Here is a 24206-nt window from a genome sequence, read left to right as displayed (position 1 = left end):
CACATCATCCGCACCCAGCCGCCATGCCCTCCTTTGGTTCCAAATGGACTTTGTGATGAAAACTCATCAGCGGAGTTCAGATGGCTAAGAACAGAGGCAATGAGACCTCAGCTAGCAAACGGGTCAAGGCAGTCATTTGGGGCACTGCGTTACTGAAACAAACTGTAACGCAAATTCTCGCCATTTCCCTGCTTGAGCCGAGGCTGACTTAGGTTTCACATGAGCCTGAGGCTCTGGAAGTCAAAACATGAGAAGAAACAGGATCCTGCCTATCGCATGTGAGCCTGTGCGGGCAGGGCCGCGTCCGCTGGGGCAGCTCAGCAGTGTTCAGACAGAAATACTAAGAAGTGTCTCCCTGCAGGTGACTGTTTCATGTGCTGCAAATTATGGACTATGACCCTGAAATTCTGGCAGTCATTCCTCTTACACTGTTACTGCTGACTCTGTATGGAGAGACACTAAGCATTGCACGTACCTGATTTTGGTATTCCTAGTAAATTTAGTGAGCACAGGCCCAGCTCTTCCCATTCGAGCACCCTAAATGCGCGCACGCGCGCGCGTGTGTGTGTGTGTGTGTGTTGTATGTTGCGTGAAAAGTAAGGCGGGGTGCTACATAGTTCCTGTGTGTCAATGTGTCATTTCGAGAGTGGTTTCTGAGCGCAGCCACAAGACCTGGTTTCAGATGCCAGTCTGTCGGAGCGTCCTCGGGCTCATCCATAATGCATGGCGCCGACAGGCCCAGCCTCACATGCTTTTGTTTTCCGCCGCAGATGAAGGGAGACATGGATCTCTCTGTTTTGCCAAATAACAACCATCCTGACAAATTCCTGCAGCTCGACGTGAAGTTGTTAATGAGGAGCTCAGCCCCTGGGCAGGCTGGCCTGGTGAGGTTTCCGGGAGGGAACTACCCCCCCGCCGCGCAGCACTGGCGGAACCTCGTCTACTCACAGGTGAGGGCTGTTCACAGGGAGCTCGTAAACGTGTGGGTGGGGACCTGTTTCTTTCTGCCTCTCTGCCATTGCATCCTTTGTGTGTAAAGAAGGCCGCAGGGAAGAGAGCAGAAGGTGCTGCTCACTCTCGCCAGAGGAAGTCTTTCTCCCTTCCTTAAATTAACATCAGGAGACTTTGTCTGATCACTTCGTAAACTCTGTGAATTTCCCCAACCCTTTATTTCCCTCTAAGCACTGGCTTCTCAGCCTGTCTTCATTTTAGATTTTGCCAAGCCCCCCTTTTATTCCTTTCCTTCAGATTTGTTTCAAATCAATAACTACACTTGCCATTGAGGCTCTGGGGGCAAAGCCTACCTCTGCCTTTCAGGTTAGTCTAAGCCTGAAGCATCAGAAACTTACACAGCGGGACCCCCGCAGCCTCTGAGACAACAGAATCTCGCTTCCGCCTCCTTTAGACGGGCTCCCTTTCATCTCATGCAGAGAAGATTCCAACAGCAAAACAGTGGAAACTGGGTGATGGAAGGGGCAGTCTCCGCCTTGGAACGGTGCTGGCTGTTATTTTAGGTGGCCGCGTTTCCCCACGCGTCCCCGCGGACAAGACTTAACAATGCACCTTCGGACCCAGTGCAGACTTCCTTTCCTGCTTTCTTCTTTTGCGTCTTCCCTCTTTTTGCTCACCAGAAGAGAGGAATAAACCTGTGATGAGTTCCATGTGCTGAAAGAAACATAAAGCTCTTGAAACAGGGATAATCACTGTTTAAAGATGTGAAGGCTAATGGGGTTAAGGGTTAGTCAGTTGAGAAACAGGAAGAAGCATTTCATTTCAGAACAGTGTGACTGACCTACAAGCCCCTGCAAGTCATTAAGTCCTTTGGAGTGGCTCAAATTCCCTGAGCAGAAATTTGTTTTCTTTTAAGAAACAGTTGCTACTCATGAGTCCTGGTGTAGAGTGACTCCTTAGTGGCGTGTTTGTGGGCTCTTGGGGACCTTTATCATGAGATCATTCAAAATCAAGTACACTTGGATGATTATGTGTTTCCTCCACCTATGAGGTTTTTTATTTATTTCCATTGTAAGGCAGCCTATTATGACAACTGGCTTTTTATAAACTTTATATCCTTCCCTTTTGTAATCCTCCAAACTCATCCATACACACCTTTTTGGTGGTGGTTCTTTGTGTTTTGTTTAGTTGGAGCTAAATGTGACGAAATTTCTCCTTTGCTTTTCTTATTGTTTATATCATGGGATAAAATGATTCAAAAATCAGTTCAGAAAACTTTGGCCCTCCTGTGCTATGAAGTTTAGTCTGAGAAAACATATCCAATGAATTCCTTTGAGGTTGGAACACACCGATCTAACATCTTTTGTTTAGTACTGGAGTTGACCGACTTCCTTCATGTGGATCCTCGCGCTTTAAAGCTCTGTTGACTGTTGTTCCTAAAGCTGAATGAAATGCAAATTTCTAAAGGGCTTCTCTTACAGCAGGCCCTGAGGTGTTGAAATAATTATTCAGAGCAAGCCAAGAAGGTACAAGTCTGCTTCATATGTCTTTGAATATGTTACTGGTAATTGTAAACTGCAGAGAAGCTTGATTTAGTCATTCCTTTGCCCTAAAAAGAAATATTCAATGACTGAATCGAGGCCAATTTACTGCTGAAATAATGCATGGAGAGGAGGAGGACTCAGTCACAAATTTAGATCACTGGGTAGGCGTGGCACAAGTTCTGAGTAACAGCAATTATATTCACTACTTTAGATTGCAGTAAGTCAGTAAGTAGTCCTTCTTTCCTTGTCTGGATCTTAAAATCCAGGTGTGATATACTCATTGATAAAAATAAATAAATCTAAAAGAAATGAGTATATGAAAGTTTTAAGTAGCCATAATGATACCTAGAATAAGGCACTGAATGTGTCATGTGTATTGAGGAGTTAGAGATGCAGAAGATGGCAGGCAGCTGTCCAGTAGTTCTTAATTTAAAACCCTCAGTCTGTTGGCTTCATGTCTCACTCTGCTGGGGAGACATTAAGCCAATTGGAAGAACACTGAATGAAAAGATTTGGTTCCTTGTCACAAATCCACAGTAAACCAGTTTGAGAGACATCAATCATGGTCCTTGCTCAGTTCATGCCTCAGTGTTTCCACTTGCAAAATTAGGATAATATTCACTCTACGTATTTTTTTAAAAGTGAAAGCACATAAAATAATGTAAGGTAACAGCAACTGATTTCCTGTAAGAGTACAAGAAATGTGTATTGCCGTTATTATTATTACTGTTCGTATCATCATCTTCATCATTTGCCAGAACTCCAAAAATATGTTAAAATTATCCTTTCATTAGAATTTGAAAAATACCACTTGCATTTTTTTAAATTTATACTGTGAATGGATGGGTGTTTGTGTGTGTGTGTGTGGATGGTGGTGTCGTAGGATGTCATCAATACATCTGTCAAAGTATGTCGCTAACTCAAGCAGTTGACTTTATACCCACGTAAAGTTTATATGCACACAAACTTCAGAGTTGGGTCAGCTTACCCTTTGGTCTCACACCACCCGGGTGCGTGGTGTTTGGAGTTCAGACTACTTATGGAATATCAAAGGACTTCACCTGCAAACATAGCCTTTACCATTGGTAGTAACTCAGAGTTAAAACAAACATTAGATCCCAAATATGAAGTTGAATTCTTCAATATCTGCTTCATAGTGTATTCATGATTTAATCTTTTAAGCCTTTTTTAAATTCACATTCCACATTCAGAGGAAATTCTCTAAGCCATTTTACATGAGCTGAAGCAGTACCACGCGTATAGAGAAGTTAGCGTCCTCAGGCACGCCGGGGTCTCCAGACACTGGGCATTCCCTCTGCGTGGATACACAGGTCACCTGTAATTGCAGAGAGTACAAGCAGATATTCTTGATTCCACTAGATTATATTTTTCTTAAATTCTTTCACTAGAGAAATAAAGAAACTTCACAATAATTTTTTCCCAATGCAATGAACAAACTTTCACCAAAATCTAATGCTTCTGGTTGTTAAAATAATTGGAGGCATGTATCTGATGAAGGCATTTGGAATTGTATTCCAGATGTTTTCAATCTCTTTATAAAATGAGGTCATGAAAGGAAAAGCTGGTTCCTTTTTTATTTAATTTTTTTTTAGTTTAATGATAAAATATGTTTTTTCAGATATTGTGGTAGGATTTTTTTTTTTCTGATTAGCAGTTAGACTTCAGAATCTTTTCCGACTAATCTCTTTGTTATATCTTTTCCTGGCTTCCATCACACCTGTTTCAGAACCCAGGGGTTTTCTGTACTAAACCTGTGAACTGGGACAAAAGGTCAAGGGTAGGAGGTTGCTCTTCACTTGCTTTCTAGACAATGTCATTTACTGAGGGTACTTCCTAATCCCCTTCCTTACTATTTTTTTCAGTCTTATGGCTCTCTGTTCCCCTTAAATGCTAATGCCTCTTCTTTCTATCTCAGTTTTTTTTTTTGGTATACCATAACTGTGTAATGATCTGTCTCTGAACACGTATGTCATGCCTTCTCTTCTGTCGCACTGTTTCTATTCCCAATACTCCATTTACAATTTTGAATAAGAAAGCCTCACGTATACCATAGGCTCCATTTTTAAGCCTATATTTGGGGGGATGTTACAGGACTTTTGAAGTGCTTAAATTACTGTCTAGGAGGTTGGTTGAGGAGCATCACTGAGTTGCTCAGAGTTTTACTTGCAGTTATCAGGATATGATTTATCAAGTCACACTAAATTTATGCTGTTCACAAAAACTCCACTGGGATCAGAAATTTACCCTTGGGTGGTATGCTGCCAAAAGCAACACCCAGATTGTCCCGTCGCACTGCTCCCAGATGAGACCCAAATACCCTGCACTAAAACCTGTGTCACAGGCACCACGTGCATCGCAGTAGCACATGGGGGGGCCCCCGAGCCCTGGTTACGTGAGGGGAAGGCAGGAGAGGAGCTTCAAGAGAGGCCGGGGTTAGACTGGGGAGGCTCAGTGTGTGTTGTCTGAGATTTTAAATTTTATCCTCAAAAGCCATTTCAGCTCCAGCCAGCCATCTTGCAGTATAGCATTTTCATTTTCATTCTGTCCTAAATTTTTAAATTTAAATTTCCATTGTTATTTTAAATTTCTATTATTTCTTTGAAATATGTGTTTTAATCTCTATAAGATACAGTATTTTACATTATCTTTTTGATAATAATATCTGTATTTCTAACTCAGTTGTCTGTGGTCAAAGAGGATGACCTATATAATACTGAATTGTGAAATTTGTTTTCGGGTCCAGCACATTACTCGTTTTTTAAAATATTCAATGTGTATCTTTAAAATGAGTATTTTCAGTTGTTTAATGAAGACGTCAGTGTCTGATCAAATTTGTTAGTTTCATTGTTCAAATTCTCTTTATCTTTAATAATTGTTTTGTTTGGTTAAAAAAAGTATATATATATAAATTTCTCCATATAGCTATCTCAAGTTTTGCTCTTTAAATTTTGAAACTATTTTATTAGATGCATACAAATTTAGAATTACTGTGTTTTGCTGATTGTGTCTACATGTATTCACTTTCCAGCAACATTTTCTATGTCTAACAAAGTCTTTTACCTGAAAGTTTATTTTGTCTGACATAGATACTTTCTTAGTGCTTAGTCGGGTTAAGTGATGTTGTGGAAACAAATATGCCCAAATTCTTAGTAACTTAACGCAGTATTCCCACAGGCTCTTTTATGGATCAAAAAATGCCCTTAAGGGCTTGCTTCCAGGTGGAACCCAGGCTGATCCTTCTGGAGGCTGTGTTATACCAGAATCTTTGCTATGCTTGTAGACAGAAGAGGGAGGCTAAGCCCCGGATCTTTACAAGGACTTTCGGGCTCAGGGCTGTGTTCCATTGGTCACACGTCCCAGTCCAGCTGTTGTGTGCCGTGAAGAAGAAATGGGTTTGCTGAGTATCTAGCCCGGCTCTGCCACAGCGTATCATACTGTTAAACATATATACACATACGTTTCATCTTTCTGCACGTAGCATGCACCCTCCCCTGGAAGTACTAATCCCCAGGGGAACCGGGGCTCCATTCAGCAGATAACCCCCTCCACACCATCCTGTAAGCTTTGTTGGACCAGGAATGAAATGACCACACGAGTTCTTCCTTTCTGAACGGGAACAGGGAAAGGCAGCCGTCGCTGCTCAAAGGTAATTCACAGACTAGTTCACGTGGGCCCCCTTCCTTGAAGGTGGGGAGGTGGACTAGGCCATGCTTCTGCTTTTGATAAGGCCTCCCGGTGCGCTGTTCTCCGTAGTCCCGGGTTCCGCTTCCTAGGAAGTGGAATGCTTGTTCGTCAGTCTCTTTTGACATCAGAAGTGGGCCCTTCTCCAAAGGCTGCTTAGCCTTCAAAGTTTACTCCTATTTATGGACATTTGGAGGTTCAGGGTTATTGTTTATTCCGTTGGTTTTGTTTTATAAACCATCAAAATCTTTTAGGTCTAGGCTTGTGGTTTCTTTGGCAATATATTTCTTACAAATCTTACTGTCAGCTATTTATTAATGTCACCGTGTCTGTTTAGTTGCAGTCAGTTCTATAGGTCAGTAAACACACCTAAAGTTCTTTGAAGGTCTAACTTAAATGGGCTTCAATGCTTTGCTTCTCTGCCTCCATCTCTCCATCCTTTGACTCAGTGACAAACACCTGGAGGCAGTCAGGAATAGTAGCTGTGAAACCACACCCTAACATGACCTTTACCCTGACTCATTTCATTCCACTAAGAAGTTTTAGTGGGCTTTTTTTTTTTCCGCTCAGTGTATTGTTTTTAAAATAATTCTACGTCTTAGTATTTGGTGGTCTATAAACAGACTTTTGACGATAGAAGGAATCAAATTTCTAGATGCTCTTTATTCTCGTTCACATCTTCTTATAAATTATCCTGTTCTTTCTCTAATACTGTCTCTTTTTTGCATTACACCAATGCTGTGATTCTTGTACATATGTACATAAATTCTCTGATTATTTATAATCTCTCTCCTAGAGCTATGGGGGTTTAGATTCCAAGTTACCACAGATGACACTTACACCAAGCATTTCTCACTGTGTGCTATGAATAACCACCCATCCAGCCTCTGATACCCTTTCCTCCCTTTCCATTTCTTGAGTATTAAGCCAGTGCCACACATTTTCAGAGTTTCAAGATACCACTTTCCATACTAGGGATTGTAGGCGAGGCTACACTGTGATAACAAAATATCAGTAACTAAGAAGAAAACAAATGTCTTGCTCATGAAGAGTCTGAGGAAGGGCAGATGGGTTTGGGGACAGCCCTTTTGCAAGCAGTATCCCAGGCCTTCAAGTTCTTTCATCCTGTAGCTCTTCCATCTCAGAACTCTTGCTTGCACTGACACAAAAATGGAAAGTGAAGAAAAGTGAGCCGAAAATCTTGCTGGAGATTTCAGAGGCCTGACTTGGAAGTGGTTGCTGTTACTTTTGTCCACACATCATCAACTAGCAAAGAGCTGGCCCCAGTTTGACTTCACCACAGCCTGGGAAAGGCAGTCATCCTGTGCACTCAGGAAGGGAAAACAGTATTGGTGAGCATTTAATGTCAGCACAACGCCTGGCTCTTGTTTGTTTATATGTGCCTGCTACATCTTTTTACATTCTTTCACTCCCTTTTTTGCTGAGTCCTTATATTTTAGGTATTTCTCTTGTAAATGTTAGACAATTAAAGTTAATTTTTTAAATCCGATCTGATAATCTCTGGCGTTTAAATAGAGGGTTTAGTCTATTTATATTTAACATGATTATTTCAAAACTTTTTCTATTTTCATTAAGGCTTTCTCCTCTATATTCTTTATTTCAGGTTTCTTACAGATTAATCAACTTTCCTTTATCATTTTTCTTCTTATAGCTGATTTAGAAGCTATAAATTTTTTCTCTATTTTTTAGTAAATATCTCTATCTTCTCACTGAAATGATTTCTTAAAATGTCCTAATCAAATATATCTGTCTTTTTTAAACTTTTTACTGCCCAGTTTTAGTTGTCTCCTATCTTAAAACTCACAAATTAGCAATTGTTTCTATTTTACCATAAAACCAATGCTTAACTTACATTTCCACATATACTTATCATTTTTTTATTTTGTTCTATTTTTGTTTGTTTTGCTTAGCATTCCTTCTTGCATCTCAATCTTTTCTTGTAGCATCAGGTTTCTTTTTCCTGAAGTACATTTTTAGAGACTCCTTAATTACTGGCCTATTAATTGAATACCCTCAATTTTTGTTTGTCTGAAACTATTTCACTCTTTTTGTTAAATGATAGTTTACTTACACATAAGTGGCATAAATGGATAAAGTAATGGTTAATACAGAAAAACCTAGGCAAGTTTTGAAGTGTTACTTTCCTTAAATAAATATTTTTAAATATAAGTTATTTTATAGTCCATATAATTAAATTAATGGGTTACTGTTGCATTTCCTTTTGGTAAATGCAGTCTATCTGGAATGTGTAGTGAAGAGTTAGATCAAATATATGCTTTGTTTTCTCTCATAAAAGATGTGAAAAATTTGTCAAAATACAAAAGGACTTCAAACATTATTATTTTCTATTTCTGCCATCAAATTCTTCATAAAGTTATTCTATTAATTTTCCCTTCACATGTCCTTCAGACATAAAATTGTCATGCAATGCTAAAATAAGTAACACCATGTTCTAGAATAAACCTCAAACTCTCAAGAATATGGTTTAGAATTAAGGACTTGAATGATCTTTTAAAATACAGCTCTGATTAGTTTGCTGGCTTTTTGTATATTAGTTTTTCAAGGTCTTTATACATTGCAACAGAGTGTATTTTTTTCTTTGCCCCCAAAACTATATTTTTCTCATTTATAGAGCTTTCTTATTTAAGGAGCTCAAGGAATAGTTCAGCAGGCAAGAAAACTGACAAAGCCAATTTTTCAATGTCAGGAGAATTACTTCTCTTCAGAGATGATCAAAGATTCCTAGCCTTGAAGAAAAAAAAAAAAAACTTGAGTCAGAATTATGCTAAACTGAAACAATCTAAATTTCATATCAAATTGTTTTTTCTCAATTTGAAACATTTTTCATGAAGTCATCCATCTTAAAGACAAATGCTAAGTCAAGATGATTTATTATTTCATTGCAAACTTCAGTATTATATAGAATATAAATTGATTTTGAACAGACCAGCAATGTAATAAAGTCAGAGAAGATCACCAAGCTGATCTCTAAGTATGTAAAAAATGTCTGGATTAAGAAAATTAAAGAAACCTATGGCCAAAGAGAATGTGAGTGGCTCTATCTAGATGATTTTTTTGGCCTGCCAGCCATTTCAGAAGGAAACTATATATAATCTTAGTTTACAACATAGCTTATATAAACACATATTTAATGTGACCTATACACCCCACCACATGCTGAGGGAATCAGTGCATTGATGTTTATAAATATGACTCAGAGGAATATTAATTGCTATTGAAAGTTCTCTGTATAGGAAGGCTGAAATATGTGAAACACATTTATTGAAAAATTGCTGTCAATTAATGAAATGTGTCACCAGCTATTAAGGGTCAAACCTAAGTTTTCTGAAGATTAACTTATGTGAAATTCCTCTCCCATAATGCCCCATGATAAATTATTTATAAATTAGTCTATAAGCGTTTTGTTTTTTTTCGGTTTTGCTCGGCCAGTAAACAAATTATAATCTCAAATTTTCCTCCCTTCATGATAGTTTTATAGTCATAAGGGGGAAAAAAAAGCAAAGTAAAAATGTGAAGGTCATAGCAGACACAGAAAAGCACACATTGTATGATTGTTTCCATTTATATAAATGAGCACAGCTGACCTATGTTGTTATATTTGGGGTACTGGTTCTCCCTGGGCTGGGGGAGAGAGTGACTGCAGGGGAGTATGAGGTGTGCTGGTAATGGTCTGTTTCTTCGTAGAATCTTGGGTTTCTTTGGAATGTGAAAATTTATTGAGCCCTACGTTCATAATATATGCACTTTTCTATATGTACACCATGCTTCAGTGAAAAAAAAAAAGTTTTTAAAGATCTGAAAGTCAGAATTAGAACCATCTGATAGTCAGCCGGCCTGTAGATCGGTGCAGGAGTGCAGTGCCAAGCGAGCCCAGTTCCCCCAGCTGCCTGAAGTGGGGGTCCCAAGGGAGTTCCCATGAAAGCCAACACGTATCTAAAAAATGCCCGTTGATCTCAGTATTGCTAGATAATTACAGCAGTGTTAAGTGTTATTTTTATCAATCATGGGATGTGCAAGTAAAAAGAAGTAAAATGTCATTAAATCTCCATGCAAGTGAGCTGGGGAAAATGGCTCTGTTTAGAATTCTACTATTTGAATGAAAAAACAGTATTCTTTTCCTGTAGTTATAAAACAGCATTTCAGTGAATGATTACTGAAGCTGAACAAGATCACATTCAAAGAAAGAACTCAATTAATGACAGGATTCTAGGTCACACTAGATCCTAGATTTCTTTCCCCATGTGTTGTCCTGACCTGTTGGCTCCAGGCAGAATGAGCAAACTTTCCGGTCGGGTTATTTCATGTTGCCTTCTCCGTCATCAGTGGCCCGTTGGTAAGAGAAGCCTTGTCACTATGCCTCCTGACAGAGAGAAAAGAAGAATATTACTGCTCAACGAATGAGGGGATCTCATTCAAGAGGTGCTGTCGCCACTGAGGGCCCCCCACCATCCCTGTCGTCGGGTCTGAAAAATAACCCGCTGTATGATGACGTAAGTTTGGAGGAAGCTATGGAAGAAAGGAAAAAGAATCCTTCATGGACCATTGAGGAATATGACAAGCACTCCCTGCATACAAACCTCTCTGGGCATCTGAAGGTACTCAGGTTAAAGAATTAATTCCTTTAATGGATGACAGAGATCAGTTAAGTCATCCTGAAAGATACCAGTATTGAGATGAGAAGCACTTCACTAAGCACAAAATCTCCAGATTTCAGGTGGCTTTGACCTCTGACTTCACTTTCTCTCTCCTACTCAGTATTTGTGTTTATTTACTTATCTTGTATTTTACAATTTCAGTAATTACTCGCATCTCCGTAGTGTAGAAAGAAATGATGTGGTAGAAAAGAAAGGTTCACCTGGAAGGTAACAGGTTTTGAAGATTCATTTGCCAGATCAAGTATGCTTTCCCCTAGTTTCATGATCGTTTAGGTCTGTGAATACTTAAGAATCCCGTATTCGACATTTATTTAAAAATACTGATTAATTGCTCTGTCTTGGGTGCTGTGCAAGGCAGTTCTCATCAAAGATCATTTCATTTCAAGCCCACTCGGTGATTTAAGATTGCAGATTTACATTCTGGACATTTTCCTGTGTCTCGGTAACAAAACAAAACAAAAACATTTCAGCACAGGAAAAGTATGCAATGAACTCATTCACCCAGCTTAAACCCAACTCAGTTTTTTCTCTTTCCCCTCCCCCGGTATCATCCGTCAAACAGAGGGTCTAGAAATACCTGAAAAGCAGGGCGACTGGCCCTCTGTTTTCCGAGTGGGCCGGATGCCTATGCAGGCTTCACTTGCCTCTGCCCGCCCCCTAGGGCCAGGAAGGCCTGCATTTCCAAGTCCCCTTCCTTTAACAATGTATGTCTGTTCTACGCCCCAAACCTTAATCAACTGCAGGTTTTTTCTTCTAAGGGAACAGCATTATGTCCCCTTATAGTCTTTTTTTTTTTAAGTCTTTTCTTTTCTCCCTTTTTTTCCAAAAAAAAAAATTTTTATCGAATTACAGTTGATTTACAATGTTGTGTTAGTTTCTGGAGTACAGCAAACTGATTCAGTTATATATATATATAACTATATATATATATATATAGTTATATATATTCTTTTCATATTGTTTTTCATCATAGGTTATTACAAATTATTGAATATGTTTCCCTGTGCTATACAGGAGGACCTTTCACCTATTTTGTATCTAGTAGTGTGTATCTGCTAATCCCAAACTCCCAGTTTACCCTCCCCCTCCCTCTTTCCCCTTTGGTAACCATAAGTCTGTTTTCTGTGTCTGTGAGTCTCTTTCTGGTTTGTAAATAAGTCTACTTGTTCCCCTTATACCTTTACACTTTTTTTTTAGTCTCAGATGTGCACTCCTTGAAATAGCTTACTGTCCAAAATTTTTAAAGTTTCTTACTCTCCTAGAGGATTTGGTGTGTCTCCCCGTTACTGCAGCCTCTTTTCCAGAGGCATTTCCATAACGGATGCTCCCCCTCTGGCAACTGTAATGTTGTGTTTTTCATCAGGCTTATCAGGACCTCTAAGAAATAGCTTTCTACAGGTAGGAAAAATGAACTGATTAATGTCACGATCAGGACAGTGGAAAGTGCTGTGCAGATTCAGAGGGGGACCACGTCCTACTGGATTAGAAGAAGCCTTCACGCAAAAGTTAACGTATGCTGAGCTGGAAGGGCCTGTAGGATGCCAGAAGACCTAGGGTGTTTGCATCAGTGGGGAGGCTCTCTTCTGTCAGAAGTAACCAGGAAAAAAGGCATAAATACAAGAGTGTGAGAGGGCCTGTCAGAACAGTAAGCAGTCCAGCTTTGCTGGGGCTATAGCTGAAGGAACAGAATAACGGCGGCAGGGGGAGGGGGCCGACAAACACTCAAAGAAAATGTTCAGATGTAAGGCTAAAGGGACTGAAAATCACTGGCGGTGAGGGGTAACTTGGGGGTTGCACAGTACCATGAGGCCTGCTCAGGAGGACTGAGCGTGAGTGTGCTGGATGCACTGCTTCACTGCAGGCAGGCTCAGCACCCCCCGCCCCCCCCCCCCCGCACGCCCTCTGCGTGCACATTTGCTCACCTCAGAGCAGAGGCCCCTCCAGTGGGAGGTCCGAGTACAGACCTCGCCATGCTCTTCCTCAGCACTCACCTTGCTTGAGGGATGCTTGTGGAAGTCACGACTTTTGTTTTCATTAGGATCTCTTCTTACACCTCATGAATTCAACCTCTTTCATCGCATCCCTGCCCATGGCTCATAATTAGCAGCCAGAGCCCCTAGCTTACTGTCTGAGACATTTTCAACCGCTTGTGGGCCGTAAAAGTTCCACTTGCCTTGGCCACTCCCATTTTTCTAAGCTACCAAGAGTTTCTAAATTAGAAAAGATAAGAGAAGCCTGTATTTTGTTACCAAGGCAAGCTCTAAGCAGAACATAGGAGAGAACAGTCTAATGGAAGTTCTTACTGAAGAACAAGGCATTGAACTTGCAGGCTGAGTGCGGGTCTCTGATTAAGACACAGACTAAATGAAGGATAAGGATGAAGGAGGCAAGGGTTTTTAAATCACCGATCCCCCTGCACACAGCATCCAAATTTTACTATTTTAGCTTTTCTAAGACTTGAATGTGAGACAGGAGTTATGTTGCCATCACCAGAGTCCCCCCAGGCTCCCTACAGGCATGCCATTCCTCTCTTAACAGTCGAAGCTGGTTCATTAGCCTTGCGTCCAGCCGTGGAAACTGGCTGACTCTAAGTCCACCTGAGGCAGAGAGAAGGTGGGCAGCCCAGCTGCAAGCCACTGTAACAATCCAGTTGAGAAGTAATGGTGCCTGAAGTGCGTCTGTGAAAACAGAAATTCAGCATTCACCATAAATGTGTTGTGTGTCTACTAGATGCCAGGCATAGACACTGAATCTTCAGCACAGAAACATAGCAGGAAATAATAGGAAAATACATATATTATATATTAAATACACACACACGTATATATATATATATATGTTTTAAATGTATAGACAGTAGAGTTTGTAGGTGATTTGTTGGACATAGGAGAGGATGTTGAGTTGAAGACGATTCTGCACAGCTGAAAGGGAGCCAAGGCCAGTGAGAGAAACAGAGCCATGAGGAATAGGAGGTGATGTGGGGTAGGAAGGACATATTGGGGCCTTTCTTCAGAAGGGCAGACAGTGCCCGAGCTTCTGCTCGCCTCCATGCCGTAGCCCCCTGCAAGGAAGGCCAAAAGAACAGAAGCATGGTATAGACGCTTGACTCTTGGTCTTACTCCTCCTTCCGTGGAAGTCAGCTTCTGGATTTACTGAAAACCTCACCAAACATCTGTATCCCTGCCTTGCCAAATGAATCGAACTGCCAAGACTCATCTAAGGCAAGGAATTTAAAATTTTATTTCAACTCATTAACCTGATTGACAGACACTGTGAGTTGTAAGAGACAGTGAATTGGCTAAAAAATGACAGAAACACTGATGTCTTTCTGACCCTCAAATATGAGCAATTTAATCAATAAATGATACAGACTTCCTAATGAATTCTCATGCAGACCTCAGGGTGGGAGCTGAGGATTCCTGGTCACCCGAGGCTGTAGCCATGCGTTTGTGCTATTCAGGGAAGCCTAGCCTCTCTCATTTGAGCTGTGACACTTAAGCCTCACCCAGGACAGTGTGAATATGGATGTAAAGTACTTACAGCATCTTGATCTGCAATTTTAGTTCATCTGTAGCACTGATTGATCCTGCTCTCCCTGTAATTTTCTTGTAGGAAAACCCTAATGACCTACGGTTTTGGCTGGGGGACATGTACACACCAGGCTTTGATACCTTACTGAAAAAGGAAGAGGAACAAGAGAAGCATTCCAGATGTTGTCGTGTAGCTCTGATTTTGCTCCTTGTTGCCTGCGTCTTGGTTTCCATAGTGACTGTTAGTGCTTTTTTCACCTAAAGAAACCACCGCCGACGTCGCCACCTCAAATTTCTTTAAAATCTTTCTAAATAAACATTTGCAGAAAAAGGCGTTCACGGAGTGTGAATGTACTGTTGATTGTACAGTGAAGTGTAACTGTCTTGCAGAATACAAACATTGTTTGAGGCACACTGGCTTTCTCGACTTTGTCCTGTGAAACCTTTGTAAGAATTCCAGCCTGAGCTTTGTCCTTTGGGAAGTGGGAATTCTGGGGATCAAAACCATTGAAAAGTTAGTACATAGAACCAAAATTTAACGCTTTCATAGAGAACAGAACAGCCCCAACAGTTGTCAGCAGCTTTTGTCTTAATGCTTGCACTATGTTCACCTTGTTTTTAAAACAGTTACTGCCCTCCTGTCGTCACCAGGAAAGTTGAGTAGATCATTTTCTGGCCAACGGCCAGGTATACAGCATAAAAGCTTCTGGTTGTGCTGTTGAGTTGGATTCATGCTGTTTTATCTGCCTTTGTTCCTGTTTAAGCCAGAATAAAAGGGGGGAGGAATATTTAAACATATTTTTATTTTCCCAGTAATCCTTTATAATGCCTCAGTTTTGGGTTGCGATTTTAGTAGACCTAAACTTGGACAGGCCCTAGTTCTATAATTAATCACGTTTAGATCCAGTTGTGCTTCCTGGCTGATCTGTAGTGGCTGGTGTGACCCCTGGTGGCAGTCAGGACAGATCACCAGCCCTGGCCCTGGGAGAGCAGAGGGACTGCTGCCCTGGGAACAGGGCTTGCGTCCTAACTGTGCCTTTTGCTAACTCTTGGACCCCAGGCAAGTTGTTCTCTCTGAGAAATTGTATCCCCTCCCCAGGAGCGCTTTGCTAAGGACTGAATCAGGGGCACAGAGAAGAGTAATGCCTGAGTCCTAGTGAGCAGTTGCCTAGTTAACTGCGGTTGTTACCACTAATACGGTTAATCAGCACCTGAAGTCACCTTTCATTGCGTGCAGATACCTGGGGATGTGGTTCTGGCCACAGAAGGAGGAGCAAGTCACCACCCTTCCCTACGTCCCTCGTCCCCACTCTTCTTTCAAGACTCCTCCCCACCCCCAGACTCTCTTGGGCAGAAACATAACAGGGACTTTCTCCTCTTCTCATCAGGTTGTGCCCTTTGGGGTTGCCATATCGTTTTGTTGTATTTCTCTTAAAGATCTTTGAAATACATTACATTAAAGTGCAGCGTAACTGTACAATAAAATCATTGTGCACAAAAATTGTCTTAAGCATGTTTGTCCTTGACTTCTTACTCCTCCTTTGCTCTGTGTTGGTTCTAGTCCCATTTAGAACTGAATTAAGAAAAATCGAAGGTCCTGGGGCTTCCCGAGGGGAGGCTCCCTCTCACCGCTGGTGCCTCGTAGACGACCACTTGATGTTACTGTTTTCAAAGCTCAAGTGTTCCCTGTTTGTCTTTAAGGGATTCAAACATATTCGGGTCTCTGCTCCACGCGGAAAGCTCTTCTGCTGCACCAGGTCACACCTGGCTGTCCGGGACCACGTACAAGCAAACCTCAAAAGTCATGAAGCAGGGGTAACCATCGGAGAGGTGTGAAGCTGCCCATCCGCACTCCTGGCCTTCTGGCCTCATCTCCTACCTTCTCTCCAGCCCGGTCAGGTACCTAGCGCTCCCTGCTCGCTCTCGCCATCCTTTCGTCTCCTCTGCTGTTCTCTCCAGTCACTTCTCTCTCAGCATGAGTGAGTTTATTACACTGCCATTGTTTTCAAACCAGTCTTCATTTTCAGCCTTCAAGGTAACTGAAGAATCAAAATATATTATTGCATCTCATTGGGTTAATGTAGTGCATCTACAGAGAGGGAAAGTCGTAAGTAGAGAGAATACATTCGGGCATGTACTTAAAATCATACCGTGAAGGCAGTGCCAATTTCTCCTTCAGTATGGGATTTGAAAATGGCTCAAGCAGAAAAAGCATAATAAAATCATGAAAATACAGAGATAATGGCCCAAACCAGGCTTAAATTCAAATCTGGGCTTTCTTAAAAACCTCCATTCCGATTCATTGAACAAATGCTTTAAAAGCATTGAAGTACAATCCTTGGCACATAGTAGGTGGTCAGCAAATAATAATGATCTTCAAAGAAGTGACCATTTTAATCAATTCTTTTTTAAAAATTTTTAATTGTGGTAAGAGTCTGGGAGTCAAAAACGCTTAACTTATAATGGTTTCAAATAGTAATCTTTCCCAGGTTCTATAAAATGTGCACCCCAAAAATGTTGGGGGTGTTTTGTTTTTGTATATTAGGTTAGTGTATGGGAGGTCTAGAAGCAAAGAGAATAGTAATCACCTAGAGGAAAAAAAATCCCAACTGTGGATACTTTTTTTAAAGTGCTGCTCTCAGATTTAAAATAATTTAAATCATTTTTTTAACATAACCCATTAAAAGGTATTCAAATTATATTCACGTTGCTGTCATCTAGTGGAAAGTTTGCTGTTGGAAGACAGAGAAAAAAGGGTGTGTGGCTCCTGCATTTATGCAGCGTGCACTCCTGCCATCTGGTGGTGACATTTATTGTTCCGACCCTGAGCCCAGGAAAAACGTTTTATCCAGGGAACATTTCACAGGTGGAGGCCCAAGTATGCCTCCATGGTTAGAATCTGTGTGATTCTGCCTCCCCTCCCACAACCACCAACTTTGATACCCTTGCATCTTGCAGGAAAAGAGGAGTGACTGACTTAGAGTCATCCTGACTTTTGAAGGCAGAGCTGGGGCCTTCAGCATCCATTCCTGACTCTGCTACACATAATATGGTAAAGCCAAAGGCAGAAATGTTCTCAGACGGCGCCCCAGGCCTAACCTCCTCAAGATTTTAGGAATATTAAATCAGGTGCTGCTTGTTTCAAATATAGTACGGGCTGAATTTCTCCACTTATAGTTCTCTGTATTGAGGGTGACTTTTTTTTTTTAATTCCTCTTTTCCCTGTACTTTTTGTTTATTACCAGTGTTTAAATTCTCCTCTCATGTAACCCAGAAAGTAATCTTCAATTTCTAGGAGAAATCAGTTTTAAAACTGTGATTAAAGAAAGCTGTTAACTCTCAGCCCCGCTGGATCTCTCCTTACACACTCACGGAGTCTCAGAGGCTGTGCTTTTCAGAGGAAAGATAACTTTTTTGGTTCCTTCCAAATAATCACTTAGGCCAGGCGCTTGCCCAGCTCGAGGTGAGAACATTCAACCAAAGCGAGCAACTTCAGAGACTGAACACGGCGCTCAGCCAGAGCAGTTGTTCTGCTCCGGTTTTATGGACAGTGTGACTCATGTACCTGATCAAGTTTCCCTCTTTGTGCAGGCTGCTGGAAAAACTCAGGACCAAATTGGGGCCCACTCTTCTTCAGAAGGAGGACGACTTCCTTGTGTGCTTTTCCTGCCTGTCGTCAGGCACGGCTCCGTCTCATAGTCCCACCTTCGCCGCCTCTTCTTCGCTGCCTCAAATATATGGTATCTCACAGTGCCCTGTTTTTTCATTGCCTTAAACCTATTGAAAAAATACAACATATATATATATATAGAGAGAGAGAGAGAGAGAGTATAAAAAATTGTGTGTGTGTTCTGTAGTCCTCCAATTGTATATGGAAACCAAAGGCAAAAGGCTCTTTCAAAAGAAAAACTTGAAATTAAAAATATCTTTTAAATAAAGAAATTAGGTTTTTTTTCAGTACAGAATGTTCTCTGACTGTTTCTGGGGCCGGATGAAATGAGATTCAAGACTCACAGTTCTACTCATTCTCTACTTACTGTCCTCAAATTTCTAGAAAGAGAAGAAAGTAAGAATTCTTAATGAGAATTAAACCTGTTAGTTTTTCCCAATTAAATAAGTATTAAAATTTCTCACACTCCAAGTAGCTTCAAGGTTGGTGAAACACTGTTTAGATAACTACTTGAATAATAAAACAATGGCTAGGTTTGATTTAAAACTTCATCGGTTGGTATAAATGAAATAGCAGTTAAATGAGCTTCTTTCTAAAACTATATTTAAAAGGCTAAAACATTTAGAATCAGCACTTAATAGTTAAAAGAACAATTCCACTCTTCCTGCTGCCATTGCTTTGCCATTTTTAATATAATGGTCACAAACCTCTTTCATGAATTCCAAACATGGTCAAAAATTTCATTTTGCTTATTGCCGTCAACATATAAATGCACAAATTTAGAGCCATTTTTTGTTATTGATAGATTCCCCATGGATGCTGTGGACAGCGGTCTCTCCTGCAACCCCATACCTGCTGCCCACGCACCTGAATCTTTCTCCCTGGCCTTCTTTCCGGCTGATATAAATCAACAGATATAATCGTACTTTCTACATGTTCTCTCTTCTCACCCCACAGCCGTATATAGTCACATTCTTTCCCAGCCCCAGTCTCTAAGAGTGAATACAGAATGTGCATGATTTAAACAAGGGCACAGTTGCGCCCCAAAGGCCAGTAAGCCGGAATGCCATAAGGTTGCATCATTTTGTCAATTTCAGTTCACACGGCTTCTTTGTAAGATGAAAAGTAAACCCTAGCTCCCATGGTTAAGAATACTCATCGATCAGTGACTATCCTTGTAAGTAAACAGTGTTGACAGAATGTCTTTTTCCTATCACAGTGTTTCAGGATATAGGATATGATTTCTCCAACCTTACCTTGGATCATCGGTTAAAGAAGGTGCCAACCCCAGGAAGCCCCAGCCCTAGAGTCGGGACAGGAGCATGGTTCCAGCAAACCCACTCTGAGGAGAACATTATCTCCAGCGGCCTTCAGGTCCGCATCAGCCTCAGAGGCATCACTGGGATGGACCGCTCTAACCCCCACTCTCCAGGTAAGGCGCCTGCCGAGTAAGGCACGAAGGCACAATTTGGCAGCAGCCTTTGTTCATGCATTTTCCCCGTTTTTATGCCTCTTTAAAAAGCGCACCTTGTACATTTTCACACTGACCAGACGCTCTGAGTTGTTAACCACAAAGGAAAAGCAGAAAGGAAAGGATGGCTTGAATTTCCGTGTATCCGGAGTTAACCTCTCACCACCAGGTGGCGGGAGAGCACAGGACGTGAACGTGCTGCGGACGCAATTTGAGGACCACAGTTCTTTGATGTCAAAACACAGCAATCCAGACAAATGAGTGGAGAACTTCCGAAGAATAGCAGTGATTAACTGCGCTGATGAAGCCCTCGAGTGGGGCGGGGAGGGCCTGCCGAGGCTGTTGCATGTGCATCAGCGCAGGGAAGTGACAGTAATTGGGATCCCATACTGAGCCCGCTTCCGTCCAGGCAGTTCAAGCTGCGCACACAGCACTCATTAACCGAGTCCTCCATGGTGTCTTGACTCAAATTGTGATTCATGCTTGTTAAAAAGTACAGAATCCCAGGACAGCTAAGCCGAAATCTTCATGTTTAACAAGCTCTCTGGGCGTTACTGTCCCCCTTAAAGTTTGAGAAAAGAAACTTGAAGGGTGTAGACTCCCGGCAAATGCTGTCAAAGCTCTGGTTGGGGATGGGGAGGCCCGTAAGGATCCTGGGTTGGGCGGTGAAGGTTAGAACACTCACTCCAGGCTCTGGTCCGTGCTCCTTGGTCGCATATTCCATTTGGAACAAAAAGGCAGACATGGAGCTCTAAATCCTCTTTTTGCCCTGGTTCCTTCCCCGGCCTTTTTACTGTCTCCTGGAATGGGAGATTTGTGAGCAATTTAACCCTTAAGATATTTTAAAACTGATCATTATTCAATATGTACATTACAGTTAAAATATTGAGCTGAAATTGATACTGCATTTATTTATTTATTTATTTATTTATTTATTCATTTATTCATTTATATTGAAGTACAGTTTATTTACAATATGTGTTAGTTTCTGGTGTACAGCATAGTGATTCAGAAATATATATATTCTTTTTCATATTCTTCTTCATTATAGGTTATTACAAGATATTGAATATAGTTCACTGTGCTGTACAGAAGAAACTTGTTGTTTGTCTATTTTATATATAGTAGTTAGTATCTGCAAATCCCAAACTCCCAATTTATCTCTCCTCCTCACCTTTCCCCTTTGGTAACTAATCCGTTTGTTTTCTGTCTGTGAGCCTGTTTCTGTTTTGTAAATAAGTTCATTTGTGTCATTTTTTTTAAGATTCCACATATAAGTGATATCATATGATATTTGTCTTTTTCTGACTTACTTCATTTACTATGAAAATCTCTGGGTCCATCCATGATGCTGCAAATAGTATATTTCATTCTTTTTTATAAGTGAGTAATACTCCATTATATACCACAACTTCTTTAGCCAATCATCCGTCAATGGACGTTTAGGTCGCTTCCATGTCTTGGCTATTGTAAATGGTACTGCATTTTAATGGGCTCTTAGAAACGTGTTTTTTAATTGAACAAATCCTGAGAAGGCTTCAGACATCGCGGCCAAGGCAATAATGCTCTCTTGTGCATCAGCAGGATATTTGTGTGAGTCAGAGGTTAGCACTCTAGCCACGTATTGGCTCTGAAGCTGGCTTCTGGGATACAAAATCAATCCATCTGATCCCAGATAAGTATAAAAGGTTTAGATTCTATAATCACTAACTTGAGTGAGAAGAAAAGTAATTCCTGATCTGTCTCCAGAAAAATCGTATTGGGGTAAATTCAGTTTAAAACCAGTGATTTCTCAGGATTACTAATTTCGTCTCAATCAAGTTTAAACTTTGACTCTGATTTTAATTTTGTCTTACTGTCTAAATTATCTAATTTACATCTAATTGTAATTTTGGAAGGAGTCCAAGTCTAAGAAGGACAGGCCATTTGGATAGCTGCTGACACAGCCATCGAGGGGTGGGCGGGATTCTGCCTTCTTTCATTGTTCTGTAGCACCAGCACTTTGGGGTGCCGCCTCCTGCAGGTAACAGCACGGTCACCCCCACGGTGTGCTGGACCTGCCAGTCATCGGCTCCCTCCTAGAGGTCCACATACCTCCCTATAACATGCATCTCCTCAATCTACGGCTTGGCCAGATGGCCTCTGGAGACAGTCACCAGCTCACTCTCCGAGCTAATCTCTACCCCTAAGCCACAGGAAATGTCTGGTCCAAATATACCATTTAATCATCTTGACGGTTTTCCCCAGAACTCATTGTATGGGGTGTGTCTCTAAGGTTTCTTTTCTCACACTGCATCCTGGAAATGGTAAATTTGTTTCCACATCTCTTGGAAACACCTCATTTTTCAAGGGAGCCACTTGTAAATTTCCTTGCTTTCCCTTCTTCACCTGCCCCTGGGAGGAGATGAGACTCTGCTTTCCTCTCTCCATCTAAAACAACTTTCCTTAGTCCTCCGCAGACTTGAATTTTTAATATCATTGTAAGGCAGGGAGAAGCACAGGTCGATCTGTTGTACCCCTTTTGAGTCTGTCCTGTTTTGTGATAAGAACAGCATCTTTGAATGGTGTCATTTAGACTGTGGCTCCTTGATCTCTCTGGAAGGCTTCTTCACGCCTGTCAATGCAGCTGGAGATTGACACCAGATAGGAGATGGCCCCAAATACCCTGGGGAAGGAGAAAGGAATGAGAATTAGTACTTGGTTATGCCTTCTCATTTCGTCTTGCCACACATGCTCATGCCCACAGGGAGTGTATCAGGATGTCATCTGAACTCCCATTTATTTCAGTGCGTTTCCTCTCAGGACCTGTCCACAAGGAGGTGATTCCTGTTACCTCCTTCATCCACATAGTAAGAGAGTTTCGGAATTCCCACAGAGTGGTAGGAACTCTGTGGGAAACACAGAGTAAAATCTGTCTGACAGGAGGCAAAAGCATAACCACGGAGTAAAGGTCACCTGTATCCAAGAAGTGGGGTGGTCTGAATGCGTGACTAGAAAGGGCAGCCCGAAGGAGATTTTCAGGGAGATGGAACTGCTCTGCGTGCTACTGCCAGTGATGGGTACACAGTTCTATCAGTGTGTTAAAACTTACAAAACCAAAAGCATCAGCTTTATTGTATGTTATTAATCCATATCTATCTACCTATCTATCTATCATCTATCTATCCTTGAATAATAAATGAATACTTAGTCTCAGTAAGTTCTGTATCAGATAGCTTCTCTAGGGAGGTTTAAATGAGTTGCTATCTAAAAAGTAGGTGGAAGTTAAGATTATGTTAGCGTTCTCTGTTGTGGTTTTTTTTTTTTTTCCCTGAAATGACCTGACTCTACCATCCACAAATGAATTTGTAAAGCAAATATTCCAGTGAGTTTTCTTAAATCCTATAAAAAATTAACAAAAGCAATTTCTAATTTATATTTCATTTATAGATCCATTAATTTTTCCATGATTATACAAATTTAATATTTGGGGAACACTTTCAGTTTCACTCAATATTTTAAAATCAGTTTGTTCTTTTTGCTATCTTAACATTGGCTCTAAAATTGCATCCTACCTACTCGTTATGTGTTTGTTGAATTCTTAGAGCTTACTGCACATGACATTCAAAACAGAATTCCAGGGGGGAGGCTATTGCTCAAGTGGGAGAGTACATGCTTAACAAGGTCCTGGGTTCAATCCCCAGTACCTTCTCTAAAAATAAGCTAGCAAACAAACAAACAAATTCATCCCCCCCCCCCAAAATTTTTAAAATTAAAAATTTTTTAATTTTTAATTTTAAAAAAATGAAATTCTACCTGTATATTCTGCTCTCCTCTTTTAAATTGAGGAAGCTTCTGTGTTTCAAGCTAAAGCCAATCCCTCCACCTGTCTTCATCTCCTCCCCTTTTAAAAAGTTCAGTGTGGAGAAGCAGAGACTTTTTCCCCCTAAATTGCAACTATAAACACTTCTGGAATTGAGTGTTATTAATGTCTGAACAAAAAGAACAGAAACTCCAGCAGAAATAAAACTCAGGTAAGAAACCATATTTAAGTTTTCTTACTGAGGAAGAAGAGACTGGGAATTGAGGGGACTTTTCCCTTGAGTTATATAAAGCCTAGAAATAAAGGGGAACGATTTTTAAAAATGAAAAAGCACGGCAAACGTCCAGAAGCAAATCAAGCAAAGTACAGTTTCTAGCACAAAGGCATCTCCTGGCAAAGGTAACAATAAATTACACATAAATTTATGTTAAAATTAAAAGACATTATGAGAAAAAAAATTGTTCTGCCTATTCTGGGTCCCTTCCATTTCCATATGAATTTTAGAATCAGCTTGTCAGTTCTGCAAAAAGAGGCAGATGGAATCTTGATAGGGATGGCATTGGATCTGTAATATAGATTTGTTTTAGATATATTGTGTTTCAGCGTGTCTGTTAGACATCCAAATAGAAGGTAAGAAGTCACGAGTTCAGAAAAAAATCCTCACTTTTATTATATACTATGTTAATAGCTCAATCACTTATGAGATTGATATTTCAGAGATTGATATTGATGACAAAACAAAGTGATGTAAAGAACAATAAAAATTATTTGGAATCAGAAAATTTTATAGTGAGGAAATAGAGATCTATTCTTATCCCTTAATATGAAAACAAAGCAAA

The 24206-nt window shown here is 40.7% G+C and overlaps 1 protein-coding gene across 1 annotated transcript; it reads left to right on the top strand.

Moving 5' to 3' along the window:
- The first annotated feature begins 719 nt into the window (after positions 1 to 719).
- Positions 720 to 14686, top strand: MINAR2 (membrane integral NOTCH2 associated receptor 2). Its single transcript, XM_006213877.3, has 3 exons — positions 720 to 950; positions 10607 to 10834; positions 14507 to 14686. The coding sequence occupies exons 1-3, from the start codon at positions 720 to 722 to the stop codon at positions 14684 to 14686; spliced, it is 639 nt and encodes a 212-aa protein (XP_006213939.3).
- The last annotated feature ends 9520 nt before the right edge of the window (positions 14687 to 24206 follow it).

This window comes from Vicugna pacos, chromosome 3 (genome assembly GCF_048564905.1).
Source record: "Vicugna pacos chromosome 3, VicPac4, whole genome shotgun sequence".
NCBI classification, from domain to species: Eukaryota; Metazoa; Chordata; class Mammalia; order Artiodactyla; family Camelidae; genus Vicugna; species Vicugna pacos.
Note: the sequence above shows the minus strand (reverse complement) of the source record. Positions and strands in the feature narration are given on the sequence as shown.

Bases quoted from the DNA above. Each gene is read 5' to 3' on its own strand.
- MINAR2 (XM_006213877.3), top strand. From the start codon at position 720: ATGCATGGCGCCGACAGGCCCAGCCTCACATGCTTTTGTTTTCCGCCG. The intron at 951-10,606 runs GTGAGGGCTGTT...GCCTCCTGACAG, and splicing joins GGAACCTCGTCTACTCACAG to AGAGAAAAGAAGAATATTAC. The intron at 10,835-14,506 runs GTACTCAGGTTA...ATTTTCTTGTAG, and splicing joins ACCTCTCTGGGCATCTGAAG to GAAAACCCTAATGACCTACG.